The 23696-nt window shown below is 30.8% G+C and overlaps 4 protein-coding genes and 1 non-coding gene across 7 annotated transcripts; 3 read left to right on the forward strand and 2 right to left on the reverse strand.

The window, feature by feature from the left end:
- Positions 1-8000: 8000 nt before the first annotated feature.
- LOC116772256 (MAPK regulated corepressor interacting protein 2) lies at positions 8001-11923 on the forward strand. The gene is made up of 5 exons (XM_032664358.2): positions 8001-8148; positions 8235-8319; positions 8542-8651; positions 8993-9049; positions 10104-11923. Exons 1-5 carry the CDS (start codon positions 8097-8099, stop codon positions 10241-10243), a joined length of 444 nt encoding a protein of 147 aa, XP_032520249.1. The 5' UTR covers positions 8001-8096; the 3' UTR covers positions 10244-11923.
- Positions 11924-12028: 105 nt separating this feature from the next.
- LOC116772589 (uncharacterized) lies at positions 12029-13625 on the forward strand. 2 transcript variants are annotated; one of them, XM_061522207.1, is made up of 6 exons: positions 12029-12172; positions 12263-12461; positions 12551-12656; positions 12872-13073; positions 13175-13327; positions 13454-13625. In XM_061522207.1, the coding sequence occupies exons 1-6, from the start codon at positions 12089-12091 to the stop codon at positions 13508-13510; spliced, it is 801 nt and encodes a 266-aa protein (XP_061378191.1). In that variant the 5' UTR covers positions 12029-12088; the 3' UTR covers positions 13511-13625. The 2 variants fall into 2 exon arrangements, 1 of the variants encoding a protein (XP_061378191.1); XR_009752785.1 differs by lacking the exon at positions 12551-12656.
- On the reverse strand, positions 13121-16573 carry LOC116772253 (uncharacterized). Its single transcript, XM_032664355.2, has 6 exons — positions 15667-16573; positions 14618-15595; positions 14368-14550; positions 14062-14239; positions 13790-13990; positions 13121-13718 (listed from the first exon to the last, which is right to left on the reverse strand). Exons 1-5 carry the CDS (start codon positions 15853-15855, stop codon positions 13836-13838), a joined length of 1683 nt encoding a protein of 560 aa, XP_032520246.2. The 5' UTR covers positions 15856-16573; the 3' UTR covers positions 13121-13718; positions 13790-13835.
- Positions 16574-16723: 150 nt separating this feature from the next.
- Positions 16724-20412, reverse strand: LOC116772254 (mpv17-like protein). Of its 2 annotated transcripts, none has more exons than XM_032664356.2 (5): positions 20257-20412; positions 19568-19704; positions 18469-18554; positions 17484-17596; positions 16724-16959 (listed from the first exon to the last, which is right to left on the reverse strand). In XM_032664356.2, exons 2-5 carry the CDS (start codon positions 19697-19699, stop codon positions 16742-16744), a joined length of 549 nt encoding a protein of 182 aa, XP_032520247.2. In that variant the 5' UTR covers positions 19700-19704; positions 20257-20412; the 3' UTR covers positions 16724-16741. The 2 variants fall into 2 exon arrangements, with proteins under 2 accessions (XP_032520247.2, XP_032520248.2); XM_032664357.2 differs by having other exon boundaries at positions 20291-20388.
- Trnal-aag (transfer RNA leucine (anticodon AAG)) lies at positions 19034-19115 on the forward strand. The gene has a single exon. It is a non-coding gene; the product is annotated as a tRNA-Leu (tRNA).
- Positions 20413-23696: the final 3284 nt, after the last annotated feature.

Raw genomic sequence — 23696 nt, forward strand, 5'->3', positions numbered from 1 at the left:
ATATTAACAACATTTGGTTTAAATGATTGTAAACTATTGAATGGCCGTGACTTCTCTCTCGTTGTTTGAGTTATAATATTGTGTTCGTATGGAAACACACATCACTTAACTCATTATTTCAATTTATATATCTCATTATATTTCTTTTAATTTAACAAATTACAACATAAAATTATATATATACGAGTAAATAATCATCATCATCGTCGCAAGAGTCTTTGCAGACTCGTCGTGGTCATCATGTATCAGTGATCTGTGATGACTTTCATGGGAAGACAGTTTCAGTGGTTTCCCCTTGCCTTCTGCACCAGCACTTTTTGGGGCTATTTAGAACCCAAGGCTTGCTGTAGTCTCCCTTCCAGCAAGTTTCCCAGCTGGGCTTGTGTGGTTATCCCGCCACTGCTGGGTGAAACCGTCAGTCAGTGGTATCTTAATACTCTGAGAAAGTACATATGACTCGGAAAAATCACATTAGTACATGTAGGTAATAGTAAAAATTCTTCAGTGACAATATATTCAAATATAATGCATTCACAACATTTCACATGTACCTACCATTAGTTTAAGTTTTATTGTTAAAATACCTACAGTTTGAACGTTTTTTCACACGTAACTTACTGATACAATTACATATAAAGATTTATAACAGAAAATAATAGTGTGAACTGTGATATCCTTGAATATATTATTATGTCTTTCCTATTGGGTGTTAGGTGTTATCAACATTTTTATTTTATATATAACGGTATAAATACGAATTATTGATTGAAAGTAACATAATGAATAATTTATTATAGATGTGGAGTGTGTTTGGAGTCGGTTTCGAAGGTCATGTATTTTATACATGTGTATGTAAAACTAACAAATATCTTACGTAAGAGTCTAACAGAGATTAGAATTTTAGCATTTAAAATACATTCAGAAGTAATCGAAATAGAACCTAGATTCATGGTAATAAAACAGCTAACAAATACTGTTACTATTTTTATTACTTTTTTTTACTAACTATTACTACTGGTTTAAACCTCAATCACTTTGTCCACTTGAAATGAAAAAAGTAAATTATATCGCTATGCCTAACAGAGTTTTCAACTTTGTGTCGTAACTACTTCCGCAGCGTTTACTGTATCTCATTCAATAATTTACTATTATAATTTGGAAATATTTATTAATTAAAATCTGGTAAGCTTCCGTTTCTGCTGTCACTGCTGTCTCGTGCAGTGTGCGGTCTTGGAGTGAGCATACGTCAGACGGCACACCAAATAAATAACATATTGATTTGATATCTTACACCACATTATGTGAAATACCAATCTTTCAAACATAATACTCATTAAATTAATTTTTATATTTTAATAAAAAATAACCTTACTTTCTCTTAAAATACAATAAACATCTTTTTTAATATCAAAGTTAAATGTCAACTATATAACTATTATCAACGACTTATATTTCGTGTCATGGCTTCATTAAAAGTTGCGTAGTTTAAAAAGTTAGATGTTTTGGGCATCGTAATTCGTACCAAAAATAACTATAACTTTCCGTTAGATCTATTCGTATAATTGAATACAGATTTATGTTATCTTTATAAATTGTGTTTGAAAAATTAAACATACCTACCTATATAATGCAGGTCGTTATAGAATGAGACAAATACAAAGTCAAATGAAGGAAAATATGAATTTACGTACACAATTTTTAATATCCTTCTAGTAAAACCTGTTTGTCGATATCTATGGAATAAAAAGTATCTTTGTCTCCTATATAATATTATAAGGATAAGATAAAAAAAATTGAAAGCTAAACATTATATTTCTTAAAAAACAAAATTTTAATTTACCTAAATTATTCTATGCCACGAAAAAATCGTTCGATTCTTATAAACATTCACAAGTTTCTGTTGGATTTTACTAAATTTCATTTTCATTCTAGATTCTTCGTTTGTTGATTGTTGCCACAATTTTTTCTGTGAAAAATATTAAAATAATGGTAATTTACGTTAGAATATTCGGTTCTTTTTGAAATTCGAATAAGTCTCTTTTTTATTCCTATATTTTTTAATCCATCGGAATACAAAATAATATTTGACCGTATTCCACCTCTATTTTCGTTTTCACATGGATTTTCAACAAAATTTATAAAAAAAAAAAATTGTCATAACGTCGGGACTATAATTATACTATCTGTTTTTTTAAGTAAGCTTTTTAAGCTAAGAACAAAACAAAACAATAGTAGCCTGTGCCGTATTATCCATAAGGCACTTTAAGCCAGTGCCTAAGGGCCCACTATGATCTGGGGCCATCTATGATCAGGGGCCCAGCACTCCCTATTAAAAAATCAAAAAAAGGTCATTGTGTCGTAAATGTCTAACTATTTCTTTTTTGTATTAGACACTTTTATTAATTTACCTATTAATTTGTACAATTTATGGCAAATATAGTAATCTGAAATCAGCAACTCAAGTGTGGGTATTATTGACAGGGCAAAATGGGATCGGGGTCTATTGACACCCCAAAAACCCCCATTCTTACCAGGTCTAATGCGCATGCGTATAAGTTTAGTGTACACGAATTAAACAATATGAATTATTAAATGATCAGCAGAAGAAGTGGTTCGTAGAAGTAGAGATAAATTAGAAATAGAAGCTTGCTAGTTTTTACCCGCGACTTCCTCCGCATTAGATAGTTTTTTGTATAGTAGTATGAAAAAACCTGAGCTGTACTTTTTTGTACGTTTGTTTGAATTGTGCCGAGATGGGATGAGGCCATACTAAGTGTGATTGTCATAGGTTAGGTTAATACATTTTAAGAAGAAGATAGGTTACTGCAATACATTTTTATATACGATGTTTTTTGGTTTTGCTTCCTTGGCCAGAAAAGTATTTTTTCCCATGGGATTGTGTTGTTTTCCCGCGGTAAAAAGTAACTCATGTCCTTTCTTAAGTCCCAAACTATCTTCTTACCAAATTTCATTTAAATCTGTTCAGTAGTTTAGGTGTAAAAGCGATCGACCCATCTGAATTTTCCCATGGGAATGCGTAATTTTCCCGGGCAAAAAAGTAGCCTTTGTCCGTTTTCGGGTATCAAAATATCTCCATACCAAATTTCGTGAAAATTGTTTCAGTAATTTAAGCGTGATTGAGTAACAGACAGACAGACAGAGTTACTTTCGCATTTATAATATTAGTATGGATTTGCCCGTTATAGACAGGCTCTATACAGAATTTTCGCGACGTCTAGAAGCATATAGTGAAATTGATTCTCTCTTGGATTACTAACAGATTTCTTGAAAAAGCCCGATGAGGATATTAGAAAGGAATGCTCCAAGTTTAAGGAGAATTATTGCAATGATATAGAACCCGAATTCATAGACGAGTGGTCTACTTCAAATACTTTGTGTCACAATTAGAGGATATCTACCGGAAATAAAGAAAAGACTATACCTGCCGAAAAATCTTACGAGCTGATTTATGGTAACATGGCACAATCAGCATTCCCAAATGTGATGACGGCGTTACGAACTAACAGAAGTCTTATGATTACAACCGCAACAGGAGAAAGAAATTTTTCTAAATTAAAATTAGTCAAAAATTATCTTCGGTCAACAATCTCGCAAAGCCGTTTAAACTCATTGGCAATAGTGTCTATAAAAAATTGTATTGAATATGATGTGTCAAAAAAGGTCAATTTTCAAGAAGTTTTAAACGATTTGGTATCTTAAAAAAATTAGACGGGTTAATATTTAAACATGCCTCTTTATCAGTACAATATGTACATTTTTATTTTTTAATATTTATATTAGTTTCATAAAAATATTCAACATTTTCCTATTCTTTGTGTCATTTTTAAATGACTCGGATACTTCGCCCTGTAGATTGTGGCGAAAGTCAAAACACTTCAAGGAAGGCGTACCTATACCTTAACTATGTGATGACTGAAGTCTGTTGGTGATGATGATTGTATCTTCATTATATTTCATTATGTATGTAGACAGTAAAAAAATCCAAATTGCGTTGTGGTATGAAAAAGGGGGGGCCCGAAACGAGCTGCGCCTAGGAGCCCCGAGATGGTTAATCCGGCCCCTTATAGTAGCAACCAAAGACTGGGGTGAAATTTCAATTAACTTTGACACAAATTTTTTTAGAGGATTACAAAGTAAACTTTAAAAAACTTTGACACATTTTTATTTTAAATCATTCCATGTTACTAAAAATATGTTTATTCTAAAATATTTTAATCCGAAATCATATGTATCCCGTATATAATATACCTAAGCCGTATTATATAACGTATTAAAAGCAACCAGTACGAATGTAGTATTTTATTTGAATTTTTAACCAAATGATAAGTCAAAATTGTCTTATTGTTGAAAAAACCTAAGTGTCGTGTCTGACTTATGTATATATACATAACACTCTCAAAATCTTAGAAATCACTCTATAAACCCTAAAAATACAATTAAAAATAAGAAGATCTATCACCGGAGATGTCTGATATAACAGATTTAGTACTTAATGGATTTAGTACTTAATGGATAGCACTTAATGGATTCAGGGAAGAAGATATTTTAGTAATTATATAAATATGGTAACCATCTACCAGCGCCATCTGTAGTCTTCACACAAAACATAACTTACATTCCGTATAAAGGAGCGACACGGGATATCGGTATAAATTATAATCAATATAATATCCTTGTAAAGTACAAATATGAAATCAGTAGTATTGTGTAAAGTTATCTGCATTCTACCACCAATTCAAAGTTTTCCAGTTTAATTTATTAATTACTAGGATTAGCTCATCAAAATTTGAAGACAGTAGAACTCATCTACGTTAATTATTACCAAATAAATTATATAGATGGCGCTCCCATTAAGTGTTGCTATTATGATTATTAAATACATAAATTCGGGGGCTTTAGAGGAAAAGCATTGTAGTATTCATTATAATCGCAATTTTAATATAATTGTCTATTTCTAATACGTAAAAAACATTATAAAAGAACTAATACAGTATCATAATACTTTAAAATAATATTCTGGTAACATAACAGTAAAATTTTACTTTTGAAGAAAAACCGACATTTGTTAAAAAAATAGGAAATTAATTTTAATCAAACAGGAGCTCAACTAATATTTCCTAAATAATTATAAAAAGTTAGGTTATTATTTTTTATTCAACCATCATTTTTAATAATCGATACAAAGGAAAAGTATACTAGTCTGATATCAGAACCTACATCGACTTTTACCGAGCACATATTAAAAAAAAACTAATTTTGTGTTAAACTTATTATATTAGAAAAAATATTAAAAATAGACTCTCAAAAAAAAATCCTGCACAAAATATTTTTCATTATTTTTTTAAATCAAAGTAAGTAATTGATATTTTCATTTATTACATTCCGTTATTATATTTTGAGTTACTATTGTAACGTTTATATTAGATTATTAAGTTTTTAATATATATATTTATTTGCCTAATTTATGTTATATTGTTTAATATTTTTTTATGATATTCATTATATTAGAAGGTTACGTATTCAATTTATTATTTTGTTTGCAATTCAAATTTAGTCTTTTTTTTATATGACCCAAAGGGGCAAACGGGCAGACGGTCTACCTGATGGAAGGTAGTGACCGTCGTCCATGGACATCTGCAACATACCTTGTGTTGCAGATGCGATGCCGGCCTTGTTTGTGAAGGAGTCACCTGAATACTTGATGTTTGAAAGACCCCATATTGTTGCTCTCTGGGAAAACCTCGGGTGGAAGATCATTCCACATCCTGCAAGAGCGTGGAAAAAATGACAGCGACGCACGTGCAGTCTTGCAACTAAATGCATCAAGGTGATGTGGAGGAAATCGAACCCTACGGCGGGTAGTGCGATGGTAAAATGGTGACGAAGGCACTATACCAAACAGTTAATCGGAATGTCAAAATCTTGATGTTGCAACTTTTATAGAAAAATCTTTTTTTTTAATTATTATAAAATATTTGCTCAGGAGTTTTGCGACAACCCATTCTTTGTAAATTTCCTAATATACTATATGTATTTATTAAAAAATAAGTTATATTCTATTATTTGCTCCGTGAAGGTCGATTCAGGTCAGGATCTTAGACTGTACATATTGACAGATACATATTATATCCATTTTGATTAGTTGAATAAACAACTGCTAGCGACATCTTTCTTGTTTTTTCAAAACTACATTGCCATTACAAAAAAATATTACAGATTGTTGGATGATTTTCCTAGACAAGAACATCCTATTTATTCTTAGTGTTATAACAGACATACTATAAATAAATCAGACATACTATAAATGTCAATCTCGGTAGATTTTATCCTGATGTGCTTCAAAAACATAAATTTATGGTAACATATTCCTATCTAGTAAATAGTACATCTAGTACCTAGTTATCTTCACGTTATACTTACCTTTCGCCAACGACAAGTGACGTTTAATAGATTAACTTATGCACACTGGTAATTTTGGTACACCTTTTCCTAAAATTCGGGTTCTACATTATAAATTACAAAATAAAAAGTTTAAAAGTAGTTATTTTAACAGTTTCGGAACTATAATTAGAGTAGCTAGTTTTTTTCCATGTAAAATTTTCTCTCATCTCTCATTTACGTTAATAACAATCTAATTTTATTTCTACTCATGGAAATGTTACATTTGCATATCTAAAATGTGAAATTAAATAATATACTTACCGAGATATAAACATAAATTTTTAGGTATTGAACATTTTTGAACCACTTAATAATAGCTCTTCACTATTAATGAGCACATAATTAATTGACAACAACAGAAACTACAGTGTTCGAAGCTTCATCCAAAATAAATTTATGATTTATTTTATATTTAATATACATTGCTTGTGGCATAAGGTGTAGGTATATTTTCATATCCATCAACGGGTGATGTATTTCATACAAAACTGCATTGTCATTCACTACGTGGAAATAGACAGATCTTAATTTTCTTTTGTTATTTTCGAATTGGTACTTTCGTTTTTATTTTTCGGATTGAAATATGTACGAGAATGTGATTTTAACAAAATTCTTATATCCTACTTGAACGATAGTAGCAAAAAGCTGCGAAATTGATGGCATTGATTTGGGACCTATAATTTGGGATGTAATATAAAATTTCTTCATGTCGAATGGAAACCAACACATTCATTTGTAACATGTACTAATTTACTTTTAATGATATTTGAATGTGACGATATAAAAACAAATTATGTATGTACAACTTATCAATTCACATAATTAAATCAGAGTGGAATCTGAGTATAAAAATTCCCGAAGTGATTGTATTAGATTCATTATTGAGAAATATTTTAATGACTATTGATCGCTAAAATGTATAAAACAGAAGTAATGTTCAAAATAAACATGCAAATTATTTAAATATATAAGCACGATTGATGGCGTACTATAATGCATTTTGTTGCAATTTTTTATAACTCAGAACAAAGCGGGTTATAAGTTGGAAATTTTGCGAATAAAAAAAATATAAAGGTAAGTGAGTAAGACATGAAGCCACCATTCTGCAAAATTTTCTGAAAGCGTCATATTTGAAATATTTGAATATAGAAAACTCACCTTATCAGGCCTTGGACCTAAAGTTCTCCAATCATACTAAGTTATTTTATTACTTTTACAGCCTATTCCAAAACACTGAAGTAGAAGAATAATTAAATAAAGTAAATATTTATATCATTAGTACTTTCATTACAATAAGTCAGGTTTATTAAATAATGGATGTTAATCGTCTAATAAGCTTCCCTCTATCATTTTTGCATGAATCCCTTCCTATTAACAGAAACAAATGAAAGAGATAGTTATTTTATAAATTATATAAATTAATTATAATGAAAATATATGTTTATTGAAGATTATTTAACAACTATCCATAACAAGACCTTTCATAGTTCAAATCACGTGTTGTTATTTTTTAGTCTGTTAAGTTTAGGTATTCGGTTTAGTTAGTTATGGCAACACAAAATTGTACTTCAGGTTGATTTCAATACAATACTTGCTTGAAATTAGTTGAATAGAATTTCGTTTAAAATTTTAAAATGTATACAGTGTCTAAAGGACCCAGCAAGATTGTAGCTAAAACTCGAAGAGGTGATTTTTTTTTAAATTTTAGACAATTGAGTAACAATATACATTTAACCTAGAGCGATCATAGGACTAATATTTTGTATTTCCAGGTCTCACTCAGAATTTAGAGAGATTAGACAACCGTAAAGAGTCTCATAGGAAATCTTCAGACTCCGACAATGGGGAAATTCTAAGGTAAGTTAAATTTAAGTATTGTGATGCAAGAAGTGCACTCTTAAAGTTTCATCATTAATTTTACATAACCTCCGACCGGAGGTCAGCACTACGTTTTTGTCAATAAATATTTTATTATTATTTATTAATCCGACATTACTATCAACAAATTATTTTGTTTTGTGTGACAACTGAATCCATGATTGTGTTAAATCATATCTTTTTCCAATTCATATATTTCAGCATGCCTAAGCCAGTATTTCATTCCAATGGAAAAAAGACAGTACATCAAAGAATACAGCACAATGTGATCACACCACAGCATGAAGAAATGATTAGATATATAAGCGAAAGTAAGTTTCACACTAGTGATAAAAATGCTTTCAATAAAAAAATTTTGCAATTAAATTCATACTATTTATTAAATAGAAGTATTTTTTTACAATAAACCATTGGGACCACTGCTTGTTAAAATGTACTTAATGATTGCAGTGCAACGGATGTTGTAAAGCATTTATAAAATGATTTAGTATAAATATGCTAACCTTTAGACATAATTAATGCAAATTATAATTTACTATCATAATAGTCATTTCTAATAGATTTTATTTTTCTTAAAAGTATTATTTTGGAATTACCAAATCTAAAGGAAACTTATAAACGCATGATATTTTATGGCAAAATGTTTTTCCAGCCTGGACACAAACATCCAATGCTGATAGCGAGCCCTCCACACCAACAAGTACAATTGGTAAGTAAATAATAATATTTTAATAACAAACTTATTAGTTTTGAACATTTCTTCTTGTATATTTATTTCTAGAAATTAATAATACTGAAATTCTTACTAAATGTATTATTTATAAGACTAGTTTATGCCAACAAATTGTAAATAAAACAAGTTAAACTTTTATTTGTAGGCAATAATAGACCACTTGTTATTTGCCTAGACAATAATTTTTTTTTTTGATACTGTTTAAAACAGAGGATTTTGTCAGGCATCTTACAAAAAGATTAATATTAAGGGTTAATAGCATAATTAAAATTCTTTTAAAATTAAAAAAAAACTGAGTGCAACTTAACCAAAAAGCTATTCACAAAATAATAAATACCTAGTATACATACATATATATATATACCTAATATAAATACACTATTATAAAATAGATCTTAAATAACAGACCATTTACACAAACAGGACAGAGCACAAAAGATAATTTAAACAAAACTGTTGTATTGTAAGTGCTCACACAATAGAGGTATGATCTAGATAGTAATAATACCCCTTTAACAGGAGAAGTTCACGAGATAAATTAGTATAAAACGGATGGAAATATCTTGATGGAATTGTACTGTGTATAAACACTATTATATACAATGTTGGCTGTTTGTTAGAAAAAATTATACATTTATTACAATCGATAAAAATTTTGGTAAATATAAGGAGTGATCTTGTTTTGTTTTCTTATTTTATTCTGTTATATAAGCGAAACAATTAGTGTGCCTCAACACAAGGTTCATCCAATGTTCTTGGAATTGATTTTCTTCTAAACAAATGTGTCTATAGTGTACACTGACTATCACATTGAAGTATATGTTTTAATTATTTTACGATTCTGATTGATACTAAGAACCTGAGAAACTCTTGCATAGCCTAGACGGAATCCCCATGTAACCCACCACCTACAATAAAATTTATACACAGGTTATAGACCTAATTTCATCCTTAAATCATTATATACTGTTGTTATTTTACTTATATTCTATAATAAGTATTTAGCATGTAATTTATGTAAATTCTCAAGGCTCCGGCAGTTCATCTCCAGCTCCGTCAACCCTGTACTATCAGGATCCACCGAGTGCCGAACTAGAAAACTTCACGCCCTTTGACCTCGAGACCTGGTGGGGAAAACGTCTCTTCCACAACATAACCAATTCAATATAGAAAATATCGTAAGTACAATCAATTGCAAATTACTAAATTTTATAAATGTTTACATTAAATATTTTTGTGGAGTTTTCATGAGTATGATCTGTACAGGGATGCTTTAAGTTTAGTAATATACAGTTGATTGTGGATCTCAGTTATGATGTTAAGGAAATTTTCCAAAGCTCAATTATTTGCAACTGGCTTTGCATTGAACCAATATTCTTTAAGATTGTTGTTTTATTTGGATGTTTTGTTCCTGTTATTTGCCTTTAAATGTATATTGTACCGCAGACTATACTGACATGAAGTACCAAAGAGTTTTTAATCAAATGTAACCAAATATTACAGATCATGTTATTTTTATTATGTACATTGTTAAATTATTTATATATACATCAAGCAATATTAAACGAAATGTATTGTTATGTACTCGCTTATACATATAAACTATCATCACATTATATCTGTTGAACCATTGCTTATTTAATCTGTAGTTATTGATATTATACAAGTGAGAATGAAATAGGTTCCTAGAAAGAATTTTTAGTTTAACAATTTGGATGTATAAATTTAGAAATTGTTCGTTTAAAGTTTCTAATTTTTCATAATGTATTTGTATGTATTCAAGACAATTGACACAGATAATGTATTTATATTTAGAAACGGCATTAATGTCACAATAAATTAATCACAAACAGTACGAGATATTGAAGCAATAAAATATTGTATTATATGAAAGCATTGTTTTGTTTGTGACATATATACACACAATGTACTCTGCCTATGTACAATATTGATATATAGCGGTTTTTGTTTTACAGATTTTAATAATTTTGTTTTATATAATTGTGTAAGACAAAATGTGCAATATTAATGATTTTACCGAACGAACATTGTATATAAAGTCCAAAGTCACATTCATGATAGCTACGACTCGAGTAACCTAAATAGTTTTTCTGTGTAATATAAAAACGTAATTATACTATCATCACATTTTTTATACAGATTTGTACAGTTGTTGAATAATCAGTATTTTATTTTGTTACTTGTTCCATATAATGTAGTTGTTATACTTTTTAGCTTCTAGCGCTCCAAGTGCAAAAGTCTTCCAATGTTGGTGAATATTTTTTTTTTTAAATCTTTGGAATATTGGTTTTGTTATGTACTCAGCTGTATTCATACAGATAATAAATTGCAGATGATATAAAATAATTTACATGATATATTGAAATTTACATAAATTTATTTATTATGAATATTAAAAATCCCTTGTAACTTAGTAAATAACCATCGCAAAATGGTAAGCTTTACAAGTTAATGGAACTGAAGAAAATGCCTAAAATATTTGAAAATTAATGTACTTGTAAATAATTATAGAAGATTCACAATAAAAATGCCTGACCTGCAACTATGTTAAAAGTATATAAATACAATACAGATAATTATTTGTATGAATACCGTATAAAAAGCTTACATTATGTAACAGGATATTTATGAAATTTCTATATTAATAATTTCATGTTAGAGCCGATAAAAGACGTATCTTTGTTGTAAATAACTTGAAAGCACCATAGTTTTTAACATTTTAGATTGAATATATGTAGTTATAGCAGGAGGTATAATATATTTAGACTGATTTAGTTATTAAAAGTTATGCTTTTCGTTGTAGTTGAATAAACCACCTGACAAAGTTAACACGTAATTTTTATTTGACCTCTTTTTTTTGCGAAACCTCTTTATTTTTTATCTGTCATGTGTAAAAATTTCTGTCATATTCTTGACTTTTTTGTTAAATTTCGACTAAGAATATTAATTCTTTGAAATAAATATTATTTTTCTAATTATATCTAAACTGTTGTAATGCGTGAAATGAGTACCTTTGATAGTAACAATGATCTTTTTATGCCTAGTAATTTTAAATATGTAAACGTTAATCGGTTATCGGTATTGTGATTTATACCTGTTCCCTAATTAACAAACATATATTTTATAAACAATAAATAAATTGGCATAATCTGTATCTATATATTTCAGCAAAAAAATCGAGAACAAAAATTCCTAGTTGGTCTTCAGAATGCCAAAAGTATTATTGGGGAACTTGAGCGAAGTATTAAAAAAAGTGAAAGATATGAGGAAAAGCTTTTTAAATGCAAAAAGAGTCACAGCCACAGTCATGATATAAATGAATGGTGGGAAAGCGACGTTTCTAATTCAAGATTTTCAAAGTGTTCTGGTACAGATAATATATATTTTAAATACTATTAGTCAATATAGGCTACCGTTGAGTATAAGTTTGTTTTTGAAATATTATTACCATTTTAGGTGAATCAAACCATTCAAAACTAAATACATGTAAATCGCAGAATGTAAGCCTTGTAAAAATTGACGAATCATTGTCTTCAATCAACTTATTCTGCCTGCAAAACAAGTATCAATTTTGTGAATACAATAAAGTAGTATTTTTTATTAAAACATTGTCTAAGTAATTACAATATGGACGATTGTCAATCTTTTTACCGGGATTTAGTAATGAACGTTAGATATAATAATTAATTGCAAGTTTACTTTAAAAAAATAAATACTATAATAGTTTTAGATAATACATCGTTGCTTTATACATCATAAAATACATCTGTGTTTAAGGTACGAGGATCTTTTAAAACGTTATGAAATTTTATCGAAATTATACGTCGAGCGGTGTAGTTTACTAACATCCCGCGACGTTGAACTGGCAACATTACGTTTATGTGTCAAAAAGACGGATGACGAGTTGCAGCGTGTTAATAGAGCTTTATTATTAGTTGGGAAACAATATATAGATCTTAAATGCAAAAGGTTCTTTCAGGTAATAAAAATCAATGAGTAGGTATATACGTAAAAAAAAAACTAAAATATTATTTAATATCCAAAAAGAATATATATATTTTAATATGAGATTATGCTTAGAAAGTTTGGTACGAAGAGAGACTATTTCACTTGAAGTGTTCGATGGAAGCCATTTTGTCGTCGGCGGAGCGCGCTCGGATCGAGTTAGACGACAAACTTGAAAGTGTACTGAATAGTCAACAGGATGCTGCAGTCTCTTTACTACTGGCGGAAGTTTGTATATCTTGGAATGTTTTTGATTAGTTTGTCATATAAAGTAGAAAATTCATTACACTTAGTTTGGTGTGTAGTATGAGGAGAATTTATACAATGTTTTTAGGTATTTACCTTTGTCTACAGATAAAAAAGTGCAATTTGTTACTTTTGGAGAACTTGAGACTGAAGTATCGGATGTGATTTCTAGTTTTTTTTTAATTTAAATACAGTAAGTGCGTTTGTTATTGTAAATTTTACTTTAGTCGAATTGTAATAATATTTATTATTTTAGATTAAAACATACGTTCTAAAATTCTATGACCCTTTTTCTGCCGAACTTTATATACCGTGTTCGACAAGCAGGATTCTTTGTTCTTAACAAATCCCTTCCGTTTGACCTTCTCCATCACTGAAATAAAAATAATTTCAAGGCTTGTTATAACTTAGAATCGATTTCACAATTATCTAAACGTAAATTACCTTTTACTGAGAAGTCAGGACTACACTCCATTATTATTATATTATACTACTTTAGAACTAATTCTTTATGCATTCTTATTATTTCATTGGCCATCCCTCTCAAGATTACGGCTAACTTTTGAGAGCTTGGCACTAGAGCTGCATCCGCCATTGCTGCAAATCGCAGTACTCCCCCGTAACTAAGGGCTGTTACCCCTAAACCTATAAATAAAATATATGACAATCAATAACGACTATGGCTTGGCACAAAATTTTAATTAATACCTATATACCTGTATTCCCTTTATTTGGTACAAAGAACACCAAAGATTTAACTTCACCGCCACAAATACTTAACAGTTGAGGTCCCGGCATGTTGCTTAATACCATAGAAGCTTGACTACTATTAAATAATGGTCGCAAAATTTCCTTTGGCATTATACCGCAGATTTTTAGGAAGTAATAATTGGTCTGCAATATTTAAACAGAAGATTTATTGGAAAAACTGTACCTAAATAGAAGGAAAATCTTTTCGAGCGAAGTCTTAAAATTATTGATTTCGTAATTTTCCCATTATTTTAAAATATAACGAGACTCACTAAAGGGTCGGCACTTTCTTGTAGTCTGTTTATAGATTGCTTTACAACCTTTATATCTTCACCGATCGGTAAGTCCAATATGCTGACTGTGAAGTTATTTTCCAATTTCAAACCATCTTTTTCTTTGTTAGGGAATCTTATTGGCAAAATTACGGCTGCGTTGATAGGAACAGGAACCTCCTCCTTGCAACAGAATGGGAATAGAAATGAAGGAATTAAAAAAAAATACTTTGAACATAATACTACGTACCTTTAAAAAATAATCACGCAAACCACAAGATAACGCTGTCGCTAAAATATCAGAAAATTTAACATATGTATACTTTGCTTTGATTTCCATAACCATTTCGAATAGTTTCGCATCTGTCTCTATCCATTTATATACTTTTCTGCCAATCAAAGTGGGCCCATGAAGACAGCTTACATCAGGATATCTTAGAATACCGTCTATGAAACAGCTAAACATTTCATATAATGCTGACATCATCCCTAATAAATATTCTGGGGATTTGTCACTTTTCCCTGGGCACCTCTCCGGCATGCAAAACATAATAGACTCGTCTTTACCGTCTGCCAAAGTTTTACAGAGAAATTCAATCAAAGCGACCCCATCACCTAAACTGTGATGGACTCTGAATATTAAGGCGTACTGATTTTCCTTATTTTCAATGTCTAGTGTTTGGTTAACTACCAATATCTGAAACAGACCCTCGTCATTGAAGGGTAAAGGTTGATACGAGACTTCTGTGAGAACCTTTTCCACATCCGATACGTTTAGCTTTGTTTTGTTCGACACGTTGATAACTCTAACGTATTGGTTCACGTCCACATAGCAACATTTCCTCCAATAAAAGAATCCATAATCCTCGCTTCTTCTGTAAAATAACTTCTGTGCTTCCGGATCGCCAATAATGTAATGTAACTTCTCCGTGACGCAGTCAACTAATTGTAAAGTTGATTCACATTCAACCACCCCGAGTGTCGTAATAACACTCTTAGTCGCGTCGTCTTCCAAACTCCAGAAAACATCAAAGCTGTCGAGAAATCCGGCGAAATGTTTATCTTTTTTCTTAATTATTACGTAACATATGCATTTATATCCGCAGCTCAACAAAATTAACAAAACCACCATCGGTGACATTACCAATAAAATCATCAGCAATAATGATTTCTGTAATGTCCTTCTAGAATCAGTTTTCATTTTCACCTTCTTCTTAAGTGTTTCGTACTGTAACAAGAAAATAAAATATAAACTGCCATCTTCAATACCAGTACCATACTCATCTGAAACGTACTCACGTTCAAACTCAAAAGAAGTGTTACCAATGAGAGCACCACAATACTCCCAATGGTACTTGATTGTACAGCTCCAATTATGAATGCACTTTTTCCACTTAGCGTCATATTAAACGAGGATTTTGTCATCTGGTTCTGATAACCGTTATTCATGGGCATTGACAAATTAAACAATACGTTTAAATCTTCCATTTCTTGACGATGAAATATATAATTTTTCCTCTAAAAGTTGTCTCCGAGCCGCTAAGACTTCAGACACTGAACACTTTTCTTTCACACACTATTATGAAGACATGAAACCTTATAACGTTCTAAGATTCCTCTAATCAAATTAGAAATGCATGTACCGTTTGCCTATTTATTATGCAATGTCTGTGGGTAATGATTTTAATAACAAATAATTATTGTCTCTGAACACATTTCAGGCAAACAAATCGTTTAAGGAATAAAATATAATCTGCTTTATAAGAGAACCGAAATAAGCAAAACTTTGAGCAACAATAATTAAACTATGTTTTTCGAATATACTAGGCACATTTACTTTCCTATTTCTCAGCAGGTTGCTGTAAAGTAATGGAAACGTCGGAAGAATCTTAGATATCGTTACATAAAGAGAAATTATCATTCTCCATATACAATTTAAGTTTCGTTTATACGTTTTGAAATCGGACTTTCGTTTTCATTACAGTAATTTTCGCAAGAAATTTTATATTAATCTGTAAGATAAAAACTGAAGGTAAAAAAACACAAACGAAAAAGATTTTTCTAAATCTTTAACATTGGTAGGTATATAAGGTATCTCAACATTATTCTATTGCTTGAATTATCATTTATTAATAAAATCACTATTATCTTAAGATTAAGACTTAAGTTGGAATAATTTTTTTCTAGCAAATAACTTAAAATATGAGATGTCCTCTATATTATTTACAATTTGCTTTAAATAGAAAGTATGTATGGAGTTATGTATAGGAAATTTTCCGTGTAATTACATATATAATAACTCATGCTGTAAGTATAGACAAAGGAGATGTAGTATTTCAATTAATATTAGGGATCATGCAGATTGTTTCTCATTTTATTTCTTGTCAGTCGTTTGTCGTTTAATAAAACAGAGCACGTTGATCCATATGAATGAGGCGGAAGCGACGTAAACAACTCGTAGGTTTGGTGGCATCAATAAAAAGTTGACCGTCTGCGCTGGTATCCAGTAAGCCTGGTTAGCGATAAACGTACGCCAGTACTTGGCTTTGAGTTCTGAGAAAACGTCTTCCCTCCTTTCGACGATACCCATCCCTGCAACAGTAATTAACATGTCCCAATCCTTGTTTGCTTTATGCTACCATTCCTATCCTATATTATAAAATTTAAAGTTCGTGAGACGTGTGGACCTTCATTGCTCTTTCGCAAACAACTGCTTAACGGAGTTTTCTGAAACTTTATCGTAATGGAGCTGCGATTTCAGAATAAGACATAAGCTACAAGTAAAACTTTAATTCTGTTTAATCTGTGCGCTTACGTCATAACAGTTTTATGTTATATAGTCACGTGACATACTATGGTCGTCGATGACGGTAGGTTAACATTACATTAATCGTTTTAAAACATTTCTCTGAGAACAAACAGAAACTCGTGCGTTCAATAAAAAGTATATTTGTATGTTAATTGCGAAAAACCTACTAACAAACTTTTAGTGTTCGTAATATTTGGTTTTAGAGTGTATGAAAATGTGATTTGGTCAAAAATTTCCGTAAATAATACGCGATATTAAACTTGATCACACGAACAGAGTCGCGTAATATATGTCAGTTACGTCATACCCGTGTAAAATATTGCCAGGAGAATCGGTGTCATAATGAGCTGGTCGCACAGAACTTTGGTGGCGACCACTTTTAAAGTAGTGCCAACGAATTTTCTATCCAGGAACTTGTACCTTCAAAGTAATAAAATTTAACGGAATGAAACAAAAATACGAAAAAAGCTAAAATAAATGCAAGTATTTAGTATTAAAAATAAACTGATATTGTGACGACATTCCTAGGAACATTGACTATTAATTACTTACTAGTATTTTATGTAAATGTATTATCAATATAAATACAACTACCACTAGGTAAGTATGTAAAGTGGAATGTATTTCTAATAAAATATAAAAATCGGTTTTATTTCATCAAGGAATTATTTATCACTAAAATCTAGACCCAATTGCTCAACTTGCATATTGACTGCATGTCGCCTTTGACGGGTAGGATCAGAGTTTAGAATCAAAATAAAATAGAAGGGGATGTGCTACGTATTGCTCTCTCTTTATATTAAGCTTTTATATAACAGATATTCCATATTAAAATTCTCAATGAAATCATACTTGCCTATTTTTATCAGTTAATATTTAAGTCACACTTACTAAGATATTCACCTATCAGTTGATTTAGTTTTCTATATCAATGTTGTAGCGTACTTAAATAGTAAGCCATCTTACCCGGATGAAACGAATATTTTGTGAAACGAATATTTTGTTAAAACAAAAAATAAAGCACGAGTATTATATACGAAAAATATTAGTTTCATTTAAATGAATAAAACTCGCGAAAGTCTTAGATCTCATTATCTTACCCGAATTTTCGTCGTTACCAGACAGCGTTTCTTGTTTTTCATTGTAACCCAATCTTCATGCTGTCATGTACGAAGACTTATGAATAAAATTCGGAAACGCTCCGTTTATAGTATACGTGAAAACTCGTGGTAAAAATAATAATGTAATGTCTAAAACTCGTTCGCCTAAGGCCTCCACGTAAAGTCACTCACCAATGGTACAGTGTAGGGGCGTAGAGACAGCTCCCAACCGTCACTATACGACCCGCCGCTGCGAAGTCGATTTCTGGCTTATCTGACTGTATAAAACCAAATCATAATTATCATCAACATGTTCAGTAATATAACATAAAGTAACTGCCAAGAAGTAAATAAACTTGAAACTCGTATATAATTTGTAAAAGTCGTCGTTTTGCATTCTTATAATATACCTCGGTGATGTTTTTAGACCGAGATAATATTTAACTATAGTTATTTCTAACGAAGCTGATATCCAAGGCTTTTTCCGCATTATTGGATATGTGAAGAAAGATACATACATTTAAGATAAGACGCGTTACCGAACATATAATACTCATTTAATATTTTATAGTTATCGTTGTCTCTTAAAACTAACATTAAATTAAACTATAATATCTCAAGATTTTTCTTATTTAAGGGACAAGTTTCTATGACATAAAACTGAAAATTGTCCAGTGGTTATCTAGTGGTCTAAAAATATAGCGCATCATAAATCCCGTGTAGGGCTCTAATGGATATTTCGGGAACACCGTCAATAGGTAGCGTGGCCGAGCGGTCTAAGGCGCTGGTTTAAGGCACCAGTCTCTTCGGAGGCGTGGGTTCGAATCCCACCGCTGCCAATATTTTTTATTTAAAATTTAAAAATATATATATTCAAAATTTATTTAATTAATCAATGCTATACAATACGGAAAGTACAGAATATAAATTAAGGAAAATTATTGTTATATCGTAAAAGTAAAGACACTGATTGGCAATACGCTATGTGTTATTATAGAATAATTCATAATTTAGTATATTATTATTACTCAAATTATAATAATATTATTATAAAGTAAATCGTGTTGAAGCCAAAGGGTTATTAAAGGCAGTCTTTGATTTAAATTATAAATACTACACGTTCCTTCACATATTCCTATAAAAAAACTCCATATCTGAGTTTGACACATAAATTTCATTCATACGTGCATGCGTTCCAGTCTATTTAAAATATGATAACGAATACAAACTGAATCCATTTATCAGCTAGCAGACAGGAGATTGCACCTCACACAGATGCGATTTAAATTACCGAATATATTTTATTAAACGTTTGCTGCGACAACTCCGCAGCGGTGTAGAAAGCGGCGTACACGGCGGTGTTAGTGAGGACGGGACGCTTCTTTAGCGAGCTGCGGAACCAGCCCGACAAACGGTACGCCATTATTCCTTAAATTATATGTAAATTTTATATACGAATACATGTTATATACGAATACATTTTGCCTTCAATACCAAGTTAGATACTGAGGTTATAACCATTCATTAAAAAAATAATCATTAATATATTATATTTAATATTGATCGAGATCAATACACGATCTTTATTAATCATCAATATGGCGGTTTCGCTATTTTCAATAAATAACTATTTTATTTTACATAATCATTCATAAATAATAAAAACATGTTCAATTTGACAAGTCCTCTATGTGATATTCTTTGATATTGCTAAGCCAATGATAATATATAATTCTATGTAATACATAAGTGACATTTATTATATATATATGTACAAATTATATTGCTTTAAAGGTAATAAAACTATTAATAATAATGATGTTAAAAAATTAATTAACAAATATAAATCTTCAATGGTATGCATAGAAAAGTAATCATATCTATTTAAGTACATACTATTAAAAACGTAAATCAATGAGACGATTTAATGATAGTTGTAAAATTATATAATATAGAAAGTAATGTATAATTACTACTTACTTTAGATAAAAATAATTTATTTTAAAACACTCACGAATATAGGAAATTTAATTTACGTATTTTCTACATAAACTTTCCAGCGACGGATATGCGCACACTACACCCATCGAGTGAACTACACCTCGCGCTACAATTGACTTCAATAGAATAATTTATACCTACTACTAGGTTATACACACACAGACACACATGCACTTACACATACACGCAAGCCATAGATATGAATTATTTAAATCGCCTTAAGATTTACAAAAACTTTATGACAATCTGAGACACGTGAAGAAAGGTTGAAATGTACATAGACCTCGTAGTTCAATGTTCTATGTTTAATTTATTTTTCACATAATCCAGTTAGTTGATTAAACAAATAATATCCAACATATTAAGACGTCAATACAACATTTTGTTCGTAAAATAAAAAAAAAAGTGTCAACTGTCACGCTCAACTGTCACGTTATCGTTATTAAATACGAGAGTAAAAAAGATACCTAAGTACATCACCTTAGTATTTGATAAAACATCTGTTGAGTGTGATAAAAAACATAAAGATAGTACCTGAAATATACCCAACATATTTCAAGGATTCTCCCATCTTGAATTTAATGTATCTTTGTCCATATTTTTATTTTTTATTTCGTTGGTAATAAAACGTCGTATTTCAAAACCAGTTACTTGGTTACCAGTTATGCTCTAACCTTCTCCATGTGAGAAGAGGCCTTTGTTCAACAGTGGGCTCCTATACGCTGATGATGATGATGATGAAGTCTGCTAGTAACTGCGAGTATCTTATTAAGTATGGTAGCTTTAAACATAGCAATGAAATAATAATAATAACTAATATATATTTTATGTTGAATAGATTTTATGTTAGATAACAATAGTTTTGTGTTAAAGTAAATTTTACAGTTTGAACGTTGTACATAAAAAATTATTGATTATTTGGTATGACTTAAAAAGAGCAAAGAAGTATATTTTTTTTATAAGAAAGATGACAAACGAGCAGACGGCCTACCTGATGGGCAATATACACCGTTGCCCATGGAAATTTCGTATATAAGAGATATTGCGGATGCAATGTCGACCTTGATTTTTGAGAGGAAGATAGGGTGAGACTAGGGGAAAGGCTGGAAGGGTACAGGGAACAGGGAAAAGGCAACCGGCTCCTCACTCATCGGACAAAACACAGCTATTGAACTACTACTCCTACTTCAGGCCGATCTTCAGTGAAATGGGGGTACTTCCCCGGTCGAGCCAGCCCATGTAATAACCTGACGACAGCTAAGCTCTGCCACTTTGTAAAGTATTATGTGGATAATCTGGGAATTTAAATTAATAGACATTCTGGTGGTGAATGTAACATTGTTACTGAAACATTAAGCGTAGCTGATGACATATTGACTGACTGATGGTATTCTAAAATTAGAGCGTTACTGAATACTTTTTACCTCAGTCCAGCTATTTTTATTTTGACATGTAGGAAGTTGTTGTTTGCTGTCGCTGCACATACACCAAAAATCACACTCATGATGACTGGACAACGAAAGAAAGTTAATTTTCGCCCTGACTTGCCTTAAGTGTGAATGGTGCGAATGCTTAAAATCTCATATTTTCAACTGAATATATATGCCTAGTCACAGGTGGCACCAGGTTGTCAAGAAGAAACCTGGGCGAGAGTGCATGATAGAGTGACATTAAAAAGAAGAAGAAGAAGACATTCTGCATGTGACATATACGCTGGTCACGGTTCGCTCACATAATACCAGTAATCGCCCGACGGGACTCGTTATTACAGTTCTAGCAATATTATAGTGATGAACCACATTTACCAGCCTGTTACTATTTAAAATCGTTTATATTTCCAATGTAAACACCAGACGGTACCGCAGAATATGACGGCTAAGGTATCAGACGATGGACGCTTAATCAAAGCTAAAGGTCCACACCTTGGTCTCATGACAATCAGTTTAGCAAAAAATACAAAGGCTTATCGTAAAGTAGTATATGAATTGAAACATAGCGGTATACGACCGAGTGGTGTATATTTCCAGGTCTTCTGACCTTGTCCCGTACGATTTTCTGCGGGAGGAAATGTATAGCCCATATATACTAAGCAGTTTATTAATTACTAGGATCCTGATACGGCAATCTGCGTCATGGCTTCATACCGATACTGTCCGGTAGGCGAAACCAATGACTTAACTTTTGAGTACTTTTGAAAGTGTTGTAAAATTATGCGACCATCATCATCATCACCTTTGATTTAACCTGAGGATTAACTAGCTAGAAGTCGTTCGAGAAAGCGATTGTCATAGCACATAGATACAAAGTCAAGTCAATTAATTTTCCATTCAGTTATACTCCAGACGTCAGAGTATCAAATCAAACACCCTCACTATTACAATCTTAGATATCATTATTAAATGCTATTCACATGAATCGTCGCTGTATTTCATCACTATCCGAGATCAAGGCTTGTGAAAACTAATCGAAACGTCAGAGGATAAAAATAAATTAATAAAATCGCGTATTCATTTCCCAAAAAAAAAAAATATTTAGCTTCTTATCACTAGGGCAGTGATAGAGCCCACAAGTATGGATACCAATAACCAAAATACTCACGTGTAGATAGTTCAGTAACTGTGAAGATTGCATTCTATTAAAAGTACTGTACAATGTACATCACTTGCAGTGTGTGACTGAATCGATTTGCCGTAAGTGGACTTCGATTCTGATATAACGCATGCTGAACGGTCTTAGATATTAGTGGGCCCTCCCGGTGACGCTGCCAAAGCTAATAGGGTTAACAGCTACAGTCAATTCGAGACTAAAAAAAGGTCTTAGTGGTGCCTCTTTATATGAGGAAGACAGCTTTAATACTATCATAAACTAATTTGCGAGTTTAATGCTTAGTGATCCCCGGACCCTAACCATATTACCCTTAATGGATAGTGTGTTATTTATAATTATTAATTATGCATTCTTAAAGTTAATTAATTATTTTTTTATTATTATTTTGCTTAATAATAATAATTTTGGATATATTTCTTTTATTAGTCATATTATTTAAAATATGTATGTAGTAATTGACTAATTGTATTGAACCGACTGTATTCGACGAACTTATTATTTAACCATGATTTGGTTGTTTTTGAAATTTTGTTATTTCAACATGTTTATAGTAATAAGGCGACAGGCATGAGGAAATGAATAAAATTAAACATAAAAGGTTATTTAGAACCAGATAAAAAAAAACTTACGACGCGCGTATTAATATTGCTTGAATATTAGTGAATGCTATATGATATTTAAGATATATTGAGATAAATTATTTACGACTAAAGCGTAAAACAGTTTATTCATCTTATTTGATACAATATCTAACACAACTCTTTCTGGATAATCAGTATTTTGAATTGAAAAAATATTAATAAATCGTTTTT

This window comes from Danaus plexippus, chromosome 12 (genome assembly GCF_018135715.1).
Source record: "Danaus plexippus chromosome 12, MEX_DaPlex, whole genome shotgun sequence".
Lineage (NCBI taxonomy): Eukaryota > Metazoa > Arthropoda > Insecta > Lepidoptera > Nymphalidae > Danaus > Danaus plexippus.

Bases quoted from the DNA above. Each gene is read 5' to 3' on its own strand.
- LOC116772256 (XM_032664358.2), top strand. From the start codon at position 8,097: ATGTATACAGTGTCTAAAGGACCCAGCAAGATTGTAGCTAAAACTCGA. The intron at 8,320-8,541 runs GTAAGTTAAATT...CATATATTTCAG, and splicing joins GACAATGGGGAAATTCTAAG to CATGCCTAAGCCAGTATTTC. The intron at 8,652-8,992 runs GTAAGTTTCACA...ATGTTTTTCCAG, and splicing joins GATTAGATATATAAGCGAAA to CCTGGACACAAACATCCAAT.
- LOC116772589 (XM_061522207.1), top strand. From the start codon at position 12,089: ATGCGTGAAATGAGTACCTTTGATAGTAACAATGATCTTTTTATGCCT. The intron at 12,173-12,262 runs GTATTGTGATTT...TATATATTTCAG, and splicing joins TAAACGTTAATCGGTTATCG to CAAAAAAATCGAGAACAAAA. The intron at 12,657-12,871 runs GTATCAATTTTG...TCTGTGTTTAAG, and splicing joins TTATTCTGCCTGCAAAACAA to GTACGAGGATCTTTTAAAAC.
- LOC116772253 (XM_032664355.2), bottom strand. From the start codon at position 15,855: ATGGAAGATTTAAACGTATTGTTTAATTTGTCAATGCCCATGAATAAC. The intron at 14,551-14,617 runs GTACGTAGTATT...TTCTGTTGCAAG, and splicing joins TGCGTGATTATTTTTTAAAG to GAGGAGGTTCCTGTTCCTAT. The intron at 13,991-14,061 runs GTATATAGGTAT...TTTTATTTATAG, and splicing joins ACCAAATAAAGGGAATACAG to GTTTAGGGGTAACAGCCCTT.
- LOC116772254 (XM_032664356.2), bottom strand. From the start codon at position 19,699: ATGGCGTACCGTTTGTCGGGCTGGTTCCGCAGCTCGCTAAAGAAGCGT. The intron at 18,555-19,567 runs GTAATTTAAATC...GGTTTTATACAG, and splicing joins CGTTTAATAAAATATATTCG to TCAGATAAGCCAGAAATCGA. The intron at 17,597-18,468 runs GTGAGTGACTTT...ATTACTTTGAAG, and splicing joins GCCCCTACACTGTACCATTG to GTACAAGTTCCTGGATAGAA.